General features: G+C 35.9%; 1 protein-coding gene across 1 annotated transcript in view; it reads left to right on the plus strand.

Annotated features, from left to right (window-relative positions):
• LOC149310550 (leucine-rich PPR motif-containing protein, mitochondrial-like) overlaps positions 1-20,490 on the plus strand; it is a 139,445-nt gene that overhangs the window by 59,531 nt on the left and 59,424 nt on the right. Inside the window, exons 18-25 of the mRNA XM_089529170.1 lie at positions 176-253; positions 590-643; positions 1,372-1,485; positions 2,820-2,950; positions 6,070-6,155; positions 7,641-7,848; positions 18,596-18,720; positions 19,202-19,308. Of these exons, the coding sequence (XP_089385296.1) occupies positions 176-253; positions 590-643; positions 1,372-1,485; positions 2,820-2,950; positions 6,070-6,155; positions 7,641-7,848; positions 18,596-18,720; positions 19,202-19,308 (903 nt within the window). The remainder of the gene's footprint in view (positions 1-175; positions 254-589; positions 644-1,371; positions 1,486-2,819; positions 2,951-6,069; positions 6,156-7,640; positions 7,849-18,595; positions 18,721-19,201; positions 19,309-20,490) is intronic.

Below are 20,490 nucleotides of genomic sequence, written 5' to 3' on the forward strand. Positions count from 1 at the left end.
GTCTGACATGTATCTATTAGATTTGAAATTGCAGCTTTTAAGTACAACCAGACCACTTCTCAATGACATGCAAGTGCTAGAGACTTAAATTATGTCTGAAATTTGTCTAACAGAAATTATCTCAGTTTGGTTGTGTTTTTAAAACTCATGTAATTTTCTCTATCTCTTGGTACAGAATATAGTAATCCCTTTTCACATCTTCAGAGGTGTTCGCAATCTACTGGACAAATACCATGTTCCAGAATTAATTAAGGTCTGTAGTGGTAAATTAAATGTTTTCTTTATGAAATTATGTGTAAAATATGTGTTTATACCTTCTATACACAGCTATCTTTAAAAGATTTGTGATTTAAAAACAAACATCTTATACCTTTTGCTTAATTCTGAAGCATATTTGTTTTGGATACAGAATTTTAAAGCTCGCAGTATGAGGGTAGGGGAAGTGAGGTAACAGGAAAGACTCCTGAATCTTAATAGCATGTTTAGAAACATTCCTGTTGCATCCATTTGTTCCATTTTTAATTAGTTTATTATATTTATTTGGAAGATTTATATTCAAATACATTCTTACACATGCATTGTATTTTAGGATGTAATTGTACTGACTGATGGAGAAAAGTTTTCACAAGGAGATGCATCAAAAGTATGTACACTGACAATCATCTTGATTTCTTTGCTAGTAATCTAATTTTTATTTGGTGACAAAAAAGATACTTAGCTTCCAAACTATCTGTCTATTTTATTGTGCATCCATTCAATTTTCATTTTATAATTTCCTAATATTAATTAGTGAAAATATCTGTCTGTTAGGAAGGATATCTAGTTAGTGTTTTTGCTTTTCCACAAACTGTTTAGTGGCGTGGGATGCTTATTGCTGCAACTTAGTTCCTCCATTTAAACACAAAGCTACTCACAGTAATGGTTTTAGACCTGTGTTTATGTCACACTGGACAGTAACAGAAAGATGCACAAATCTCTTTGCACTCATATGCTTTAGGCAATTACTAGCACATGTTGTGAAAACCTACATGAAAAGCTAGGGTGGGATGAGCCATAAGTATGCAATGGGAGAACCCCATTAATAGGTTCTAGACAGTATGAATCCTGGGACAGTTGTAAGCTTAGGTCTAAGGGTTTTTGTCCAAGTTGTGCCTTCCCACAAATTATCCACATCTCAAAGTAGTTGTATCAGGGGGAAAGCGACAAAGGTGTTGCATTAGATGTCCTACCTAGTGTATACATACTTGAAATACAAAGAAACTGCATTATATTTTAAGTGCCACCAAGAAGTTACAGGGAATGTATATTCTCCACCCCATGCAGAACAATGTAAAGATCACTTCTATTATTTTGCTGTCTTTTGTGCCTTAGTTTGCTGGACTTGGTGCATCTGCTTTGGAGGAGAAACTGGAACAACTGAAAGCTGAGGATCAACCTGTTGGAAATGTTCTGAAACAGCTTATATTGGTTCTGTGTTCAGAAGAGGTAACTTTTGAAAATTATCATTTAGTATCACATTTAAATGAATGATAGTGAATTTTGTGTATATAGCAACACCGGTGTACATGGCACCTCACAGAACAGAAAAGGAAAGACAAATCATTGCCCCAGGGAGCTCGCAATGTAAGTGTAAACAGCAGTGGGAATGGAGTTAGGGATAGAGAACAACTAAACATAATGAGAAATCAATATGAGCAAATGTAGTTACGTGTATTTAGACTTGTTTGTGATGAGGTTTTAGTGTAAGAGAATAAGAGAAGTTACTCTTTTATGAGTTTTTTGGTTTTGTCCTTGTAAAACATACTGAAGTACAAAAAGCAATTAAATAATAAAAAAAATCAACTCATTTCAATTACCTCTTGAATGGCATGTTTTGGGATCACTCTGGTCTGTTAATGGTTATCTGCAAAGTGAATGATAGTAATAGCTGTGAAAGGTTTATCATACATGCCAAATGTCCTTTCAAGCCACGGCTCTGGTCTCTTACATCTAGATTGTCAAGCAACTGATACATGCGTAGTCATTTGCAAGTCAAATATTACAAGGTGGTTAATGTGGGGATTGAAATCCCATTTTCCTGCTGTAGAAAAGCTTTCTGAGATAAAGAGGCTCTTGTCTTCATAGCAGGAATCCAGCTGTAGTTCATATTTTTGTATAGGTCTGCAATTTGCTGTGTATTTTCAGACTTTGGTCCAATTTCTTGTTTGTGTGATATTGTCATAATTCCCATGATTTTATAGCAAGCTAGAATATTGTTAACCTTACAATTTATGTTCTGAATTGACTAAAATTTAGACTGAAAACAGGCTCAACATCTTTTTGTTCCTTGATAGTAGAACAGTGATAGGAGAAGCTTTAACATTACCTCTGTTTATAAGCATTGGTATCACTGCAATATTCTAAACTTATAGTATGTATAACAAAACAACCTATAAAAGAATAGATGTTTGTGTGATTTTAAAGGTTTAACACTTCACTTCCTTTACCATGCCCCTCCCCATTAAAAATATGAAGTTATGACTGACTTGGAATGTTAATATGTTTTTAAGCAAGAAACCTTAATAGTAATTATATTCATCTGTAAAATGTTCAATAAAGCATATAAACCACTTACATAACAGAGGTTTAGCTTGGAGAAGTTGAGGCCACTTGCTAATACAGCTGTAATTTGTTTTTTGCAAATATAAAGCACATGAGCTTTTAACAAGCATCACAGAGGCTATGCATACATAACTAAATGTAGTTTCACAGCAAATGATGGAATACAAAATGTCAGAAGACTTTTCTAATTCATATCTTTTGCTCAATGCTCCTCCTAGAATTTGCAGAAAGCCCTTGAAGTGAAGGCCAAATATGAAGGGGACATGGTTGTTGGTGGCTATGCAGCCCTAATAAATTTGTGCTGTCGACATGATAATGCAGAGGAAGCAATGAACCTGAAAGAAGAACTGTAAGTACACCAGCACTGAAAGATGTCACAGAGATTTATGCTGATACATAGGCCTTATTGAATTAAGTAGGTTGAGTATTACCTTCCCTCATACATTTTTAATTAGCTTTTCCCCCCGATAAAAATATTTTGCTGAAATTCAAGATTGGTTGGAACAAGTTGTCATGATTACATAATCACTTTTGAACACACATGTTTGTCAATGGTGTTCTGTGTTATATTTTAATAAATCCATTTATGATACTATCTTACTAGCCTCCTTGGCATTTAGCTTTGGTTTCTGAGGAGAGTAGTGTATCTGCAATATAGTGGGTTACAGTGCTCATAAATGACATTATATTTTAATAATAATAATAATAATAATAATAATAATAATAATAATAATAGTTTTATGTATATTTCATTGTATTGATTACAACAATAAAAACAACAATTACAAGATTAAAACTACAATGTCATATAAAATGCACTCAATAAAACACTATAACCATTACCAATACAATGTATTGAGTAAAACCTGGCTGCAATCATTACCTTTTTAAGTCTCTGTTTACAGATATAATATCTAGGTTGTGAAAATTAGCTCCTTGCTAAAACCTATGATGCCCTGTTTATGATGTAGCCAAATGAGGTATGAATCCTCATTTTCTCTTTACTTTTTAAATTTTAGTATTAGATAGTAAATATTTTTGTTAACTGTTGTACATTGCTATCTTATGGTTTAACACTTCACTTCCTTTATGATGTGATCCCTGATACTTCCCCAAATATTTATTTATGTAATTATTTAGTTTTAAGAATGCAGCTATAGTCCTTTCTAAACATTGATTTTATTGTTCATCTGCCCTGGTCACTGAAGAAATACAGTACAGTTGGCCCTCCCTAACGACAGATTCTTCATCCATGGGTTCAACAATTCACAGCTTGAAAATATTCTCTCTATATATATGTATGTATGTATTCCAAAAAGCAAACCTTGATTTTTCTATTTTATATAAAGAACACCATTTTGCTATGCCATTGTGCTTAATGGGGCTTGAGCATCCATGGATTTTGGTATCCATGGGAGGTCCTGGAACCATACCCAGTGGATATCAAGGATCCACTGTGTTTTAGTATTGTAACTGAATGAAAGTATTTCTATCAAGTTAGAATTTCCATACTGCCTTTTGGTGCCACTTCAAATGCTGTAGATGCTTGAAGAAATCTTTGGCATTGTTTCTTCTATTATAATTCACTTATCAATGAATTGCATAGATCAGGGCTGAGGAACGTTCAGCCCTCCAGATGTTTTGTACTACAACTCCTGTAATCCCTGTCTTTGGCCATGCTGCTTGAATGTTGTGGAAGTTGGAGGCAAATCTGAAGAATCAAATATTGTCGAGTCTAGATACTCTATATAGATTCAGTATGTGTGTATGCATTAAACCTCATGGCTTCAGAACACCAGCAGTACATCCAGGGAGGGTTAGCTGTAACAGTGAAACTGGCTCTTTGCAAATACGTTGTGCTTAGCTTATACAGTTTGGAAATAATTACTTATTTTTTAGACTACAGCTTCCCAAGTCCCATGGCCTGTGACCAATGTTGGCTGTGGAATTCAGGAGGTGTAATATAAAAAGAGAATCAGCATGGTGTAGTGTTGGACTATGACTCTGGAGACCAGGATTTGAATCCCCGCTCAACCATGGAAACTCACTAGAGAACCTTGGGCATATCTTATTCTTTCAGCTTCAGAGGAAGGCAAACCTCCTCTGAACAAATGATAGGTTCACTTTAGAGTCACCAAAGTCAGAAACAGCTTAAAGGCACACAACCACAGCACAGCACTATGAAAGTTTGTTTTTATATTCATAAGTTCTCTGACTATTATAGTGCGCCCTTTGTTTACACGAGGGATCTGTTCTGGACTCCCCTGCGTAAAACAAACAACACCTATGCTCGAGTCCCATTTAAATGAATGGGGCTCGTGCACGTTGTGGCACAGCGGCGCACTCGCACTGCAGGTGTGCACCCCATTTGTCCCTATGGGATGCGCTGCCCCTTCCTCCCTGCGCGGCTTTCAGCATATGCTGAAAGCCGCATAAAGTGTGCCCGTGTATGACGTGGGCACACTGTATAAGACTTTGGTTCTTGAGCTTTTATAAGATAATGAATAGAAGAACCAGTATGACACAGTTGTTTAAGTGTTGCACTTGGACTCTGAGACACCAGGGTTCAAATCCCCATTTAGCCATGGAAACCTACTGGATGACCTTGGGCAAGTCACATTCACTCAGCCTTAGAGGAAGTCAACGGTAAATCCCCTCTATACAAATCTTGCCAAGAAAACTCCATGATATCCCCAAGAAAATGCATTGGGGTCACCATAAGTTGGAAGTGACTTGAAGGCATGCAACAATAACAATAAATATAAGATTTATAAAACAGCTTGAAAGGTGAGTTAAGTAACAGGAATTGAAACAGGGCAATTCAATTTCTGTTTTTTAAAAAGTGAAAAGTATAAAACAACAATCATGAGAAAGATTGCAAGAGTGTTAAGTAGGTATAGGATAAATATTTGGATGTTTTGAAGCACTGCTTGCTCAAGATGCTTCTTCCTTACATTCAAGAGTAACCTCCCACTTTACTCCTCATTCTTCATCCCATAAACTTGCAAATGTGGATCCAACTCAGTGGTCAAAATCCAATGGTGTACATGCACTGGAATCCACTACCACTGTAGAGATCCACTGGATCTCCTTTATGTAGCCCCCTATCCCTGCACCCTAAAAACCTGCTCCAGAGGACAATGAAGCTTTCTGAAGTTAGCTTTTGAGCACTGGAGAGGGCTGAAGCAGGAGGAAAGAGGAAGAAAGCCTTAGCTCTGCTTGCACTGGCTACCAGATTATACCATTGAAATCTGGAAAGTGTCTTAAGAAAAAAACATTTTCATCATTTCATATTGGCAGTGTCTGAGTGATACTTCAGGATTATCCACACTTACCTCAAAGTAAGCACCTCTGTACATATTACATTAATTACATCTGATGAAGCTAATATAAATTATTTTATGACATTGTTACATTCCAGCTTGAGAAACAAAAAGGAGTTAATATATTTCTTTATGTATACTCTAGTTGCCGAAAAGATTCATCTATTGCTCTGGATGCAAACAAGTACTTAGCCTTGGTGAAAGTTTTGGGAAAATATGGCAGACTAGATGGTAAGCCCTCTTACTTTCAGTATACATGTCTGTTGTGTAATAAAGGTATTTTGCCACTAGAATAAAAATGTGAGTTGATATTAATGGTATATCATGTTCTGCAAAGTGCTTGAACATTTTGCATACAAATTTGCATGTGAATTCAACCAGAGATGGTTGGACAGTGTAGGCCATTAGTTTTAATGGATTGGCAAGCTTGTCATTTACATTTGCACAGCTCAGTGCTTTTTGCATTTCTGCAGCTAGTTTTTATTAGCATTGCTGTTTGGATTGAGTTTGAAGATCATGACTTATGGCACAAATTGCGTATGTGCCTAGACTAATGGCTTTGTTTTTGCTTAAGAAGGTCTGAAGTCTGAGCATAAAGACTATAAACATAACCTCTTTGTAAAGGGTCTAAGCACTCCAGAAAAAACAACAACACTGTAACTTTTGAATAAATATATTGTAATACTAAGATTATAAGTTTATCTATTAAATGTTATTCACCTGGAATTTTAAAACCAACAGATGAATGAATGTTATTATAGAGTTCATAATTTGATTTGCTATACTATTTTAGGGTATGTTCAAGATGCATTTAATACATCTGTAAATGGCATAGATTTGATACCTAACATACTGCCTTTATTAATTAGTAGAAAAGAGTGTGGCACTCGCTAGTTACAGAAGGTTTATTCCTCATTTCCTTTAATTAAAATGGTATGAAACAAAACTGGATTGTTTGTTGGAATGAGCTTTCTCTTCCAAAGATATTAAAATTAGATCATAGCTACCTATGCAATGGAAAGGTAGTATTGTCTTTCTTTTCTGAGGCACACAGCATACTACAGAAGGCAGTTTCAAAAGATGAGCCGCTTTTATGTAAAGTGGTCAAAACATTTTGCCTGTGCAATAATTGAGAACGCTACTAAAATGCTCTTATTTCATATACTAAAATGTTTGTTTCTGCCTTCCTAATGAAGCTTAATGAACCTAATGTTTTAACATGCACTCTCTTAGAAAGCTTTCATTGGCTCTCCTTGGCTAATTAGTATCGACACAGCAAACAGGCCCTATCGGTATCAGACCATTAGTCTGGCTGTATATACAGTGTAAACACATCTTTATTATCTGGCCTCGTGACAAGCCATCTGCTGAAGAAACAATGGTGTGATTTAGCAGATGTTAGCACTGAACGATAAAAGCATCCATTTAGTGGGATCTTGTTGCTATAGGGCAGACTCTACAGGGTTATGTGGTGCAGAGTGGGCACACAGTTCCTATCTGTAATTTGTAGTCAAAGTTGCAGTAAAATGATAAAACCATGCTATTGTGGATTCATAATTGTAGTCTCGTTTAGAAATGCAAGTAGTAATTAACTTGAAATTGGCATTATACACCAGAATTTACATTCCTGCTGGTTTTTGAAATGCTGTTTTAATAGCAGTTTGTTTTCTCTGTACATAAAATTACCTAAGGGCCTTTTGTGGTGTTTCATTGTAGATGCTATTAACGTTTTAAAGGAGATGAAAGAGAAGGATGTCCCTATTAAAGATACAACTGCCACATCCTTTTTCCACGTCCTTAATGGTGCAGCCTTACGAAGTGAAGCTGAAACAGTGAATCGGCTGTTTGAGTCCATTGTGGCTCTGGGTTTAACAAAGCCTACTGGAAACCTGTGTTCTCCTCTTGTTACTGTTCATCTGGAAAAGTAAGTTGGTTGAGCTCTGCTGTTAATTAAACTAAAGCAAATAGTTCTGTTTTCATGCTTAAAATTAAAACAATTTCAGTGATCCAGCAAAACTGGACTCTTGTATTCTGTGGATAAAACAAGTTGCTCTTTGAACACATATATAATAGGTTATCAGGAAATCTGTCTGCACACTTGGCATTAGGAGGGTGTTAATGCTGTCTTTGCACTCTTACATCATGTTCATGAACACCAGCTATATTTTAAAAACTGGTTTCTAGCATATATATACTGGTGCAGATCTGAATGTACATGGAGCCCGCAGGTGTTTTCATGGTCATGGAACATCATGGGAACTGTGGTGTTCCTGCTAAAGTTTTTTCCAGTGCAATCCTTTGGATGTCTAGCCCCAGTGAACTTACTGTACATGATTACACCTTTATCTATTCATTTAAAGTATTTTAACCCAACTCTTTAACCCCAGAACAGTTTATACATATCAGTAGTACAATAATACTCTCCTCATACTTGCAGTCTAAAATGTGTGATGTCTGTTGGATAGGAGATGAAGAAAAAAGCAAGCTTAAGCAATATTTTACAGACTCCAGAAGATGTTGAGAATCAGGTGGATTTAAGAACAGATGCTCGCAAATTAGCCTGAAAATCTGTAGTGAGCCATGCCTGGTCAAATATCATACCTCTTCTGGCTGGTATTTGTCAGTATTCCTAGTTAGTTCTGTAAATATTAATATCTGTTGTCAACCCACCTTCTAAGGTCATCATTGCATGTCCTTCTCTGTATGTCTTCTACAAGTGAAGTGTGTTTTTCTTTGTGATGACTGCCCGCAGTATGCCTTCCTTAGGAAGATATGCCTTGCACCAACATTGTATTCTCAGTTCTAGGTAAAATTTGTTTTGTTTGTAAAGACACTTTAAAATAAACATTCAGTATCATGTACATACAAATGTTCATCTTTTTAGCTGGCCTGAAATAAGTTCTGTGCCTTTCAGTCTCACTTTTGATTTTTGGTTTATTATTTTCAAAATATATGAATAATTAACATTGCTCATTCTAAGCATAGATTTTATTTTGCTCATGCACTTTTAAAGAAATGTATAGTACTCCAGCTTGAGTTCAACAGCTAAATATTATAAGTTGAATGTCATGGGTTGGTCTCCTTTTATCCAGTGTTGAATATTTCTTTCCATGTCAGAGACAACTTTACTAACTAAATTGTCTGAGGACTTCATTTATCATGATAACTGAACATGACACAAGGGGGGACTATGCTGTAGTAGTTTCTGCATCACTACCATAAATTTTAAAAATGTATTTTGTAAAAAAAAAAAAAAAAATGGGTCGAATCCCAAAACTTATAAGTGGAATTGTGCCCATGGAACATTCACTGCAGAAGAAGATGCATTTTTAACTAACTTTGAATTGTGCCTAGAAATAGTAGTAGTAATATCCTGCCCTTTCCCCAGAACAGAAGTGTGACTCAGGGCAGCTTACAATATTAAAAAACAGGACCAGTGAGTAGTCTGACCACTGCATTTTAAATCCATTGAAGTTTCTGAATAGATTCCAAAGATATCCTCTTGTATAGCATTCAGAGACATAGCCATATTAGTCTGGAATATCAGTTCAGTTGTCCCTCCATATTTGCTAGGGTTAGGGGAACAAGACCCCCGTGAATATGGAAAAATCGCAAATAACAAAAACACTGTTTTTACCTGAGAGGACACCTCTCTAGGTATCTCTATGTCCTCCAGTGCAACTCTGTGGTCAGTGTCCAACATACACTGACCATAGAATGGCACTGGAGTAGCTACAAATGTCTTTCAGTGCAACTTTTTGTTAAAGTTGACTACAGAGTTGCACTGGATGACCTAGACAGTCCTAGAGAGAACATATTAATGAAATCCGTGAATAATCAAATCCGCAAATATGAAAGCCGCAAATATGGAGGGATGACTGTATATAAAGGGATCTTGGAGCACCTTTGAGCCTAATTGTGCAAAAGAAATTGTAATATAAGCTTTAGTAGTGCTCCTGTAGCCAGGCCCAGTTAACAGTCTGGCTGCAGGTTTTTGGACCACCTGAAGTTTCCTAGCACTCTTCAAAGGCAAGCCCACATAGAACATGTTACAGTAATCCAATTGGGTTATAACTAAGGCACCTGTAAGGTTGGCCAGATCTGAAATCTCGTAATGGGTGCTGCTGGCAAACAAGTGTGAACTGTGAAGATGAATTCCTGACCACTGCAGAAATGTGCACTTTTAAGCTCATGGTGGAATCAAAGAGTACCCAAGCTGCAACACTGCATCTTCAGAGGAAATGTAACCCCATCCAGCCCAAATGGAATCCCTGTTCCCTGATCCTGTCTTTTAACTGTCCAGGAGCACCTCTACTTCTGAATTAAAATGTCCTCATATTACTGATGATAATTAGCTTCATTGGGTTGAGGTTTGAAGGAGTAGAGTTTAGTGTAACCAGCATACTGATGGCACTACACTCCAGAACTTCCGACAATCTCTCCCAGTAATTTCAGGCACTGGCCAAGAGTCAAGGTATCAAACAGGAGTCTTCCCACACCCCCTACTGGGTTTGCCCCTCCATGAGTAATGGAGCCACTGTAAAGCAGTGCCTTCAAGTCCCATCCCATCAATATGGCCTAGCCCTAAAGGGATGTCATGGCCAGTGGCTGGATATAACTAAAGGATATAACCAGCAAGGACTCTGTAAAGTCGAAGGCTTCCATGGCCGGCATCCATAGAAGCAAGGACTCTGCTTTTTCTTCAATTAAACATTGCTGTGAATCCAACCAGGTTTTTAAAAGTCAAATCTGGGGCACTTTGGACCCAGGAGAATAATATTCCACTGTGTAAAAACACATCTGCATTATCAAAAGTGCCAAGATGGTTTATAGTGGATATATACAGTATGCATTATATTGACGAATACATTGCACTCTAAAAGTATTATATAAAATCATTTTTATTGTTGTTAGAGTTCAAAGGAAGGGGAAATAATCAGCAAGCATTCTTCTGTACCTTTAATGTACTTTCATAACACACACTTGTATTCACTTACAGTAAATATTTTTCAAAGTCCTATCTTGTATTGCTTTGCTTATATTTCAAGGAGAACACAAAGTAATTAATTGGGGAATATATTTTTGATCAGATACAATGCAGTGTTATTCAAGAAATAGTTCCCCCTATCCCTTTTCAAATATTATTTCAATTCAGCTGTTATTCTGATGTACCACCGTTTAAAAGCCACAATTTTAAAAATATGTAAACTTCCATTCTGCTGCAGACTATGATCCTAAATATACTTGCTTCAATATTAATGCAGTGTAAATCAAGGGGACATTTCCCTGTGCTTCCATGGATGAAGAACAAGACTTGTTAGACTGACAAAGTCTAACACATCAACTGCTTAAATTGAGCTCATAGATTTAAACCCACAAGATAAAATCTTAACTGCAATATTTTATCTATCTGGATGTTGGGGTAGGTGAAAAGTAGGTCAGATGATAGTCTATTACTAGCACTAGTTTCCTTGGCAATAGTATATATACACATTCAGGTTGCTTTTCTGGCAGGTCTCCTGATGTTGAAAATAGAAATCACAGTCTGCATTCAAGTGTGGCAAAGGAAACCAGAGATGGAATTTTACAGATAGACATTTTTATTATGAGATGATGAGATAATATATTGGGGGGGTGGGCTTTCATTTTGAAACACTTTCAGTATATTGTAGATTTCCATATGAAATCATCTGTAACTTGGAAAGACACCACAAATGAACCCTGTCCTCTGCATTTTGAGTAGTATTTTCTTCACATGCCAAAAAAGTTGGTAAGAGCACCAAATTTATCACATGCTAGAGTACAGTCTCATATTTTGCCACAAGAGGGCATAAATGTCTGGTGTCATTTGCCTATATAGGAAAAAAATAAAATACTGTACAGTACTTGGATGAAGTTCAGTGGAGGAAAATCTGTTCATCCCTGTCACTAGCTTGGACAGCATTGACTCTGTGGAAAGAAAACATGGTTATCTATTAACACTGACAGTTACACAGCCTGTTCATTATTCTGCCTTTCTCAGCACCTAATTTTGTTATAAACAATGGGAATTTTGCTAAGTATGTATATGGCAGTGTCATTTTCTGGTTGGAATAGAGTATAGAGCTATTTATATGGAGGGAAATGGAGGCAGTCTTGATGGCTCCCACTAAACATGAGACAGATCATCTGACCTACTTTTCACCTAAATGTTTAATCCTTCTACAGTTTGTGCTACATAGTTTTTGGGAGGAAAGGCATTGTTTTATATTAGAGCTTGGAAATAATATGTTAAAAGTAATGGCTTCAACATAATGTGTTACTCTTTAGAGTAACTGACTATGGGACTAGTTTTTCATGTTTCAATTATCAAGTGATGAAACCTTTCAGTTTAGGAGCATCCTACTTAACATTTTGGTCAGTGCTCTGAACTTAACTTGAAGCTGTATTTTTCACACTTTAAAACTATTATGAACTTTAATTTTAATTCTTTGCATCCCCTAACCCAGGGGTAGGCAACCTTTTTGAGCCGGGGGCTGGGTTGCTGTCCCTCAGACAACTGGGGGGCCAAACTCAAAATGGCGCCCGGAGCGGCGCGGAAGCTGCGGCGGGGGCGGCAGTCGGTGGCAGGACTGGGCTGGGGCCGGTCCCAAGGCCTCGCAGGGCCGGATCCGGCCCGTGGGCCATAGGTTGCCAACCCCTGCCCTAACCCATCAGTTCCATCACCAACCATTGTAAAAACCCAAAGCCAGCTTGTGCAGGCAGCTTCTATAAAAGTGAAGAGCATTTGACAAAGCCTTCCAAAAGTGCTAGTATTGCTTTAAAAGGTATTTTTATAAAGACTATTTATAGGAAAATATCAATTATCGCTTACCTGTATACAATACAGTATATTGAACCTTTTATTCATTAAGTATTTAGGTTCATTAATTGTGAACCTTCCACTTTCCATTAAATAAAGGAGATCCTATAAAATGAGGCAAGTGTTGTTATGGACATTTTATTTCCCCGATTTAATAATATCTGTCAGATCAAACCTATTGAAACCAACAGTGCTTTGTTAAATTTCCCACTTTTTTCTTCAGTGCTTTTAGAGGTGGTAGAAATGCTTCTTGAAAAACTGTTCTATAAGAATATTATTTACCTATTTCTTTTTTGTGCTATAATTTTTCTTCTAGTACTGTATATCTTTTATTGTTACTCATGTAATGGTGATCCTACCACTGGAAATAGTAATAAGTAGGATAGTGTCACAGAACTCCATAGGCAATCATATTTGGCTCTTTGTTGTTGTTAACTGCCCTCGAGTCAATCTCAACCCGCGGCGATTTGGCTACAGTTGATCATATCGCAAATGAAATGATGTCATGATATTGCATAAAAGTGGCACAGAGGAGAAAGGAAACTAGAGTTTGGATAGTTACTTTTTGTTTGTACGTTTAAACTACTACCCCCACAATTTCCTAACTAGCTAGTCCTGCTAGCTTGGAGGTTCTTAGAGCTGTAGTTTAAAAACTTCACTTCCAGTCTCTGCATGAAAGCAATATCGAGGGAAGAGAACTATGTAAGTGCATAAGGGATCATTCCATGGGCATGGACAAAATGTAATATGTGCTTTTGACAATGCAGAAAATGGTCTGTTTGACAAAATGTTAAATTAGCTTGGAGTTAGGATATATAATAACAGCTTAACTCCGTAAAATTTGACTTGCAAGTTGAATGTGAGTTTCATATAGTTTGGTCATCAAATTGCTGTTAACTCTTGCTATTCATTAAATCCTTGAAAATAAAATAAATAAGAGACTGTGAGTTAATTTATGCTGCTGTGCCTAGCCAGAACTACTTCACTAGTGTCATGTAAGCAATGTCATGTGCTTCACCAGTGTCATGTAGGCCCTTCTCTTTTCTATTCAATGAAACATATGTAGTTGTCTTATTAATTTGCTATTTTAGTTAATCTTTTTAACATTGCAGATTTTTAAAACATAGGAATACACGCTTACACAGTAAGCTTTTATTATAGTTATTTCCAATGTTCACATTATTCGTGGACTGTTTTCCACTTCTTCAGAACTCTTGGTTTTTGTTTTTTGTTATAGTGAACCAAAGAAGGTTTTCTTTTACTCCATTATTGCAATTAGAAATTTTGCATCATCAGTGCCAAAGGACAAAAGTGGTTCATTTGCCCTGGGGGAACAGGACAGTGATAAGATGATTTTTCGTCAAGGATCATTGGGTCATAATTAAGTTACATTCATTGCTGTTGCTTTTGAAGGATGATTGGTAAATGACAGGCTTCATGTGTTTAGTACGGACAATGTTCACTCGGATTTTTTTCTCTCCCTCTGTCAGAAAATCCTGTTGAGCCTGATAATGTAAATGTGGCATTTTATTCTGAACAAAAGAGCAGGGAAATGAGCTATCTTGTCTAATCATTCAGTTGTTTAACACCGACTTCCAGTTTAGACTCAATTGGCTGGAAAGCACTTGACATGTGAAGTTAGTGCTGTTCCGAACGCATGTTTGAGTAAATTTTAAAGTAAGTGACAGCTAAATTGTACCTAGGGAAATTACAAAGCCTTCAACACAGTTAATTTTTTGGGGAGGATTAGTTGTAATTGCAACACCAGTCTCCTTGAAGATTCTTCGTTATAGCTGATGAACAAGGGGGAAAAACATTTAGCGCTTTCAAGAACCCCGTTTTCTTAACAGAATAATTTTTTAAAGCTGATTGTACCTTACTTGAATTGATTTCCCTCCACACTAACATCTGCTTCAGATTTGCAGAGGGATTTGTTTTTGAGGCATTCTTTTTTCCCAGAGTCCCTTTTTACCCTTCCCTTCCCCCACTTTTTTATTCCTTCCTCTAGTGATTTCAGGTTTGAGAGCTTTTCAATCAGTAAACCCCTTAGGTAAATTGCCACTTCACTAACACTTTATGCAGAACACTGAAGCACTTCATTCCAATTAAAATCAATATTTAGAGTCTTGTTTTACTTTTTTTTTTATCGAGCTGACTCCTTGGTTTAGAAAAGTTGTTTATAACAAGTAAAAAGAGTAGGGTCGAGAGAGTGGCACCCTTTGGGCAAGAGGATTTATTGTAATTTTAAAATGAAATGGATGAAAAGAAGGAGCAACAAGCAGTTAGTTGCAGTTCAGGGCCAGAACCTACAGATAATTTCTAATTCATACAATTAGTAATAGACTCAACTAGTTTCAAATTAGTTTCCTGCAAGGTTAGCTGAGATGACCAATGCTTAATTATTACTGCAAGCATATTGTACGTTTTTGTGACGAGGGGGGTGTTTGGCTTTTGCATATGGATACCTAGAGCTGTTAGCTTACTTCACAAAGAAACGTGTAAAAAGAATGTTGAGTTCAGGTTATTGTTGTATTACACTACTAACTCTTAGGGAGGAGTCTCCCTAAATGACAATATAGTATGGCATAACAACACATTATTGCATAAATGAGGGTTAAAATGTACTATGGGGTGGAGATGAGGGTGGGAAGTGAGTGGAAATAAGTAACAAGATTTCACAATGGTAAGCAGGACTATTTTGTTACCTATAACAAAGGGCCAAATGTTTTAAAAACAATTTGATGTTTCCATTTTAAACACAGGCATAATATAGGTAAATTGTACTTGTTTTAAATATTAATTTGTGTTCAGCTATAATGCACTTATATTTAAGCATATTAAATTACCATTCCTTTTTTGTTTTGTTTTGTTTCTTTTTTTTGTAATTGTTAGAATCTTCTTCCAGGTAAACATAGAGTAGAACAGTGAAATAAATTATTTCAGATTCATCTGTATTTTAGAGGGCAGCATAGTTTCTTTGTTTGAAAAGCTGAAGGTTACAATCCATTGGGGAGTTTGGCAAGTACTACAGGAAAGAATCTTCTACTGCTCATGAAGTTGAAGGGTAACATCTTGATGGATTCTACACATAGAACATCTTTTTGAGCTAAATACATTTTGTATTAATGTATATAAAGTGGCCAAAATCTAGCGTGATGTAGTGGTTTGAGTGTTGGATTTAGGACTTTGGGAGACCAGGGTTATGATCACCTACTGGGTGACTTTGGCAAGTCATGTTCTCTGCATCGGAGGAAGGTGGTGGCAAACCTTCTCTGAATAAATCTTGCAAAAAAAAACACCTTAAGATAAGGTTATTAGAAGTCAGGTTGACTAGAAGGCACATAACAAAATTGACGACCAAATGTAAGGAACATTGATGGGATTTATGTAAGTGTTGATTTACCATTCAATAGTTGATTGAATGTAATTGCTCTAGTGAGGACTAAAAATTGGATTTAGGTCAATAGCTGCATTCCTAAAGGTATGTTGCAACAGTATTACAGTCAACAGCATGACAATCTTTTCAACTATAGCTATTCTAAAGCAATCCAATATGGTAGATCATAGAATCATAGAGTTGGAAGAGACCACAAAGGCCATATCCATAGATTTTTATCCACAGATGCAAGCATTCACAGCTTAAAAATATTTTTAAAATATATAAATTCCAAAAAGCAAACCTTGATTTTGCCATTTTACATATAGGAAATCATTTTACTGTGCCATTGTATTTAGTGGGACTTGAGCATCCATGGATTTTGGTATCCACAGATGATTTTGGAACCAAACCCCAGTGGATACCAAGGGCCCATTGAACTATAGGCAGCTTCTGTTTTGTTCTAAATTTCTTTGCCTTCATATCAGTGGGATGCCGTTTTGAATTTATTTACTTTTATATGCTGCTTTTCTGAAAAGCCGTTCAAGGTAGTAAACACTTCAGATAATTTTGTAAATATTAAAACAAACAATATTCAGAAACAAACTAGTAAAATGTATTTTGACATCTTTTCTAAAAGTAACAAATGGTAGGGATGGGTTGTAATTCCAAAGGAACTACAGTTCCATTCCAGATTTTGGAATGACATAGGGGAAAGTCATATAGCTGCCATATACCAGTGATCCATGCAGCCCTTATTGTCAGCTCTAATTGTCAGCAGCTCTCCATAATATCAGACAGGATTCTTTCCTAGCCCTATCAGAAAATCCCTGAAGTCTTCCATTCAAATATTAATCAGGTCTGATGCTGCTTTGTTTCCAAAATCAGAGGAGACTTCAGGATGATTTGGTTATATCTTTATAGTTTTCTGTTTTATATATGTTTGATTACCTTATTATCATATTTAATATGCTGCAGTCTCTAGAAATAAAACATCAAAAGTCTTGGTAGTATTCTAGTGATCTTATAGCACTAGGTCAAGAATTGAGTATTACTGATGAAACATTTATAGATGCTTAAACATTCAGTCATGGCTACTTGTATGTTAATTTTTAAAATCTCATATCTTTCATGGACTCCTGAGTTTATACACACAGGCTGTCTTCTGAAATATCTATATATCTGTGGAGCCTGAACACTATTAATGTGTCTGTTTGATTGGCATTCCAATTATTCATTCATTTATTGATAGCTTTGACCTAAACAGTCAATTTAGTACTGTGAGAATGCAGCTGAGATGATACTGTTGCTCTTTTCAGAGTTACTGACAGAAGCAGAATATAAATAGAGAATTGAATGTATAAATTTGATTGCACTCTAGGTAGAATTATTGGGAGTTGTTCTCAAGCTGTTTCTGGGTGTTACCTGAACTTGCATCCAGAGCAGAAGAAAACACTGATTATTTAGAGCTTTATACCCATCCATGGTAGCTACCATAGTATTTCTTTTGTATGACAGTAATCTAGCCTGCATCATCCACTTGCAGTTTTGAAATTAACCTGCAATTTAGTCTTCACCCCAATGACAATAACTCAAATGACTCTGTGGGGTGCCAGAAGATGCACTGTAAACAGGGCTCAGTAAAGGGGGTAAAGTAGAGATCCATCAAGCTAGGCTTATTTTTTTTTTACAATTTTATATAGATTGTAGTGAAATCACAATTTCCTCTATAGTTGTGTTAAACTTTGTATTTCTTTCGAAAAATCAAATACATTTTCAAAAGAGCCATGCAAGACTGTAAATAATAAATTTATTTTTGAATTGTATTTATGGACTGAGATAAATCATATATTGTTAAGATAAAACATGACATTCAAGACTAATCATTAGTTTAAATGTTTCATTCTCCAAGCCTTGTACAGCTAATTAATATATGACTTGTTAGGTGTCTTTCCGAGGATGCTGTATTTTACCTATATCATGACTTTTCACTATCTTCTTAACTTACTACATAAACACAAATGCTGAAAATATTGACAAATGTTTTTCTTAGAGCAATTTTTTCTGTTGTAGCACACACTATGTTTTGGCAGAATTCACTGCATCAGAATAATATATCAAGCAACCCTTATTGTGCAAATAAACAAATTCCTCCCCAGTAACTACATCCAGTGATTAAATAATTTGCATAAAGTGTCATTTAAATTTTAAAAGATTATTATTTAATAAATTAAATCAGATTTTAATGAGTTTTGATATTTTCAAAATATCAAAGTAAGCATCTTGGTATCCTGAAGAAAGTATTAGGAAATGAGTTGAATGTCCTCAACATATTTTCAGCTGAACTGTGAAGTTAAACATTTCACTATGATGTTCAAATTGCTGTCATTAAGGTCTGATGTGTGCACTGCATTTTTCTTTCTTCTGAAAACTTATTGTGGATTTTCTTTTAAGGGATGACTTAGCAGCAGCCCTGGAAGCTCTGTTTGATTGCTGTAAAAAGTATGGCAAGCTCCCTAGACTTCATGACATCTTGTGCAGGTTAATAGAGAAAGGAAACACTGAGCTATTGCAAAAAGGTTGGTTGCTACCATTATGTACTGTATTTTTCTTATCTTTTTTTCATGTTATGAAATGGGAACTATCCCAGTCCAAATAATATGGCTATTTCTTACTAAGGACTACACTAGAAACATTTGTTTGAGGGTTCCAGCAAATTTTCATGAGACTCATTAAAAGTTTAGGAGAAGTAAAAGGTAATAAAAAGTATCATGTGTTATCTCCTTGTCATAGGGATGAGGAAAAATTACGATTGTGAGGTAGTTTTATTATTTTCATTGATTTGTGGCCATTTGTTGTGGCCCAGTTGTGTTGTGTTCTGTCACTATATTTTGTTCTGTCCATATTGGAGAGAAGGGTACAAGCAACGTTAGAGCAAAATAGCATTAAGTGGTCATAAATTTCCCATGTGTCATTAATGTTAACTGACATGGATGTTTGCTTTGTGACATGTTTTTGTCTTCTGTAAACCTAATCAGCTTTTTAAAAAAATTCTTATAGCTATGGACTTTGTGAGCCAAGAGAGAGGTGAAATGACGATGCTCTATGATCTCTTCTTTGCCTTCCTGAGTACTGGCAAATACAAAGAAGCCAGGAAGATCATTGAGGTGGGACCATAACTACACTACTCTAATCATGTAGCTATTTAGAGTTTTAATTAGTATATATTTTAGGTTTTTAACCTTTAATTAGTCTGGTTCTGATTAATGTTAATATAATCCAATCCTTGTAGTTAAAGGGGATGGGGAGTCGGAGAGACCTGGCCAGCATAATTTTGCATAATTACAGTTAGAAATGAGACAGCCTAGATGTATATTGAAATTGTTTCCTTACTTTGTCAAATTCACTATTAAATATCCAAATGATATTTGCATATTAAATCTTGCATTGTGGAACAATTAAATTAAACTAGCATTCCTGGGTGTAAAGTTGTTAATCCTCTTTCCCAACAAATTCTTTGTTCTTTAAAGCAGTGGAATTTAATTTGCTGTAGACCGTGCTCAGATTTATTTGTAATGCTTGTCTACAAGTTAATCAGCCAAACAAGTGCTGTCTGCTACTGTTTGGCATTTAATTTAGCATTTTCCCCCACTATGGTAAGCAGCTTATAGAAAGTGGTAGGTGACAAACTTGGTCTATTTAGGATTAGTATATTTTATCTAGGCTTGATTGAAATTTTGCTTACTGAAATTGATAAGTCAAAAGGGCAGCCTCAGAGCCTTCCCAGATTGTGATTATGGTGCTTTAGCACATTGAGTTTCTCCCCACCCCCCATTCAATATTGATGAGTTTTTCATTTCTGAGAAGGGGAAGACATCCATCTTTTGAAAAGGTGAAACTTACATTCTCTAGTGTAGAAGTGTAAAAGGTTTCTACAGATAATCATAAAGTTATTTTTAATTGCTTAAATAAGAATACAGTCAAAGGAGATACTGAATGATACAACAGTTTCCCCTTGATTCCTGTTGCAGTGTTACTTTTAACCAAAAGTACATCCCTTAATGTTTTCATTTTTAATCCCCTTGATGTATATGGGGAGGTTCGGAACAAGTTTACATAGTGCATAATTTTTCTTTCATCCTGCACAGATATTCTGCACAGATAGCACCTTGGGGTCCCAATCTTGGGAGAGAAAAGCAGGATAGAAATAGAAATAATAATAATAATAATAATAATAATAATAATAATAATCCCAAAATAATTGCCAACATGCCCACCCATCTTTTGGGTCTACTCAACATCTTACATATTTGAATTGGAACCTAAATAGATAAAATCTTGCCTTGTAG

This window comes from Sceloporus occidentalis, unplaced genomic scaffold (assembly GCF_023333645.1).
Source record: "Sceloporus occidentalis isolate IW3139 unplaced genomic scaffold, rSceOcc1.0.p SCAF_6, whole genome shotgun sequence".
In the NCBI taxonomy this organism is placed as follows: domain Eukaryota; kingdom Metazoa; phylum Chordata; class Lepidosauria; order Squamata; family Phrynosomatidae; genus Sceloporus; species Sceloporus occidentalis.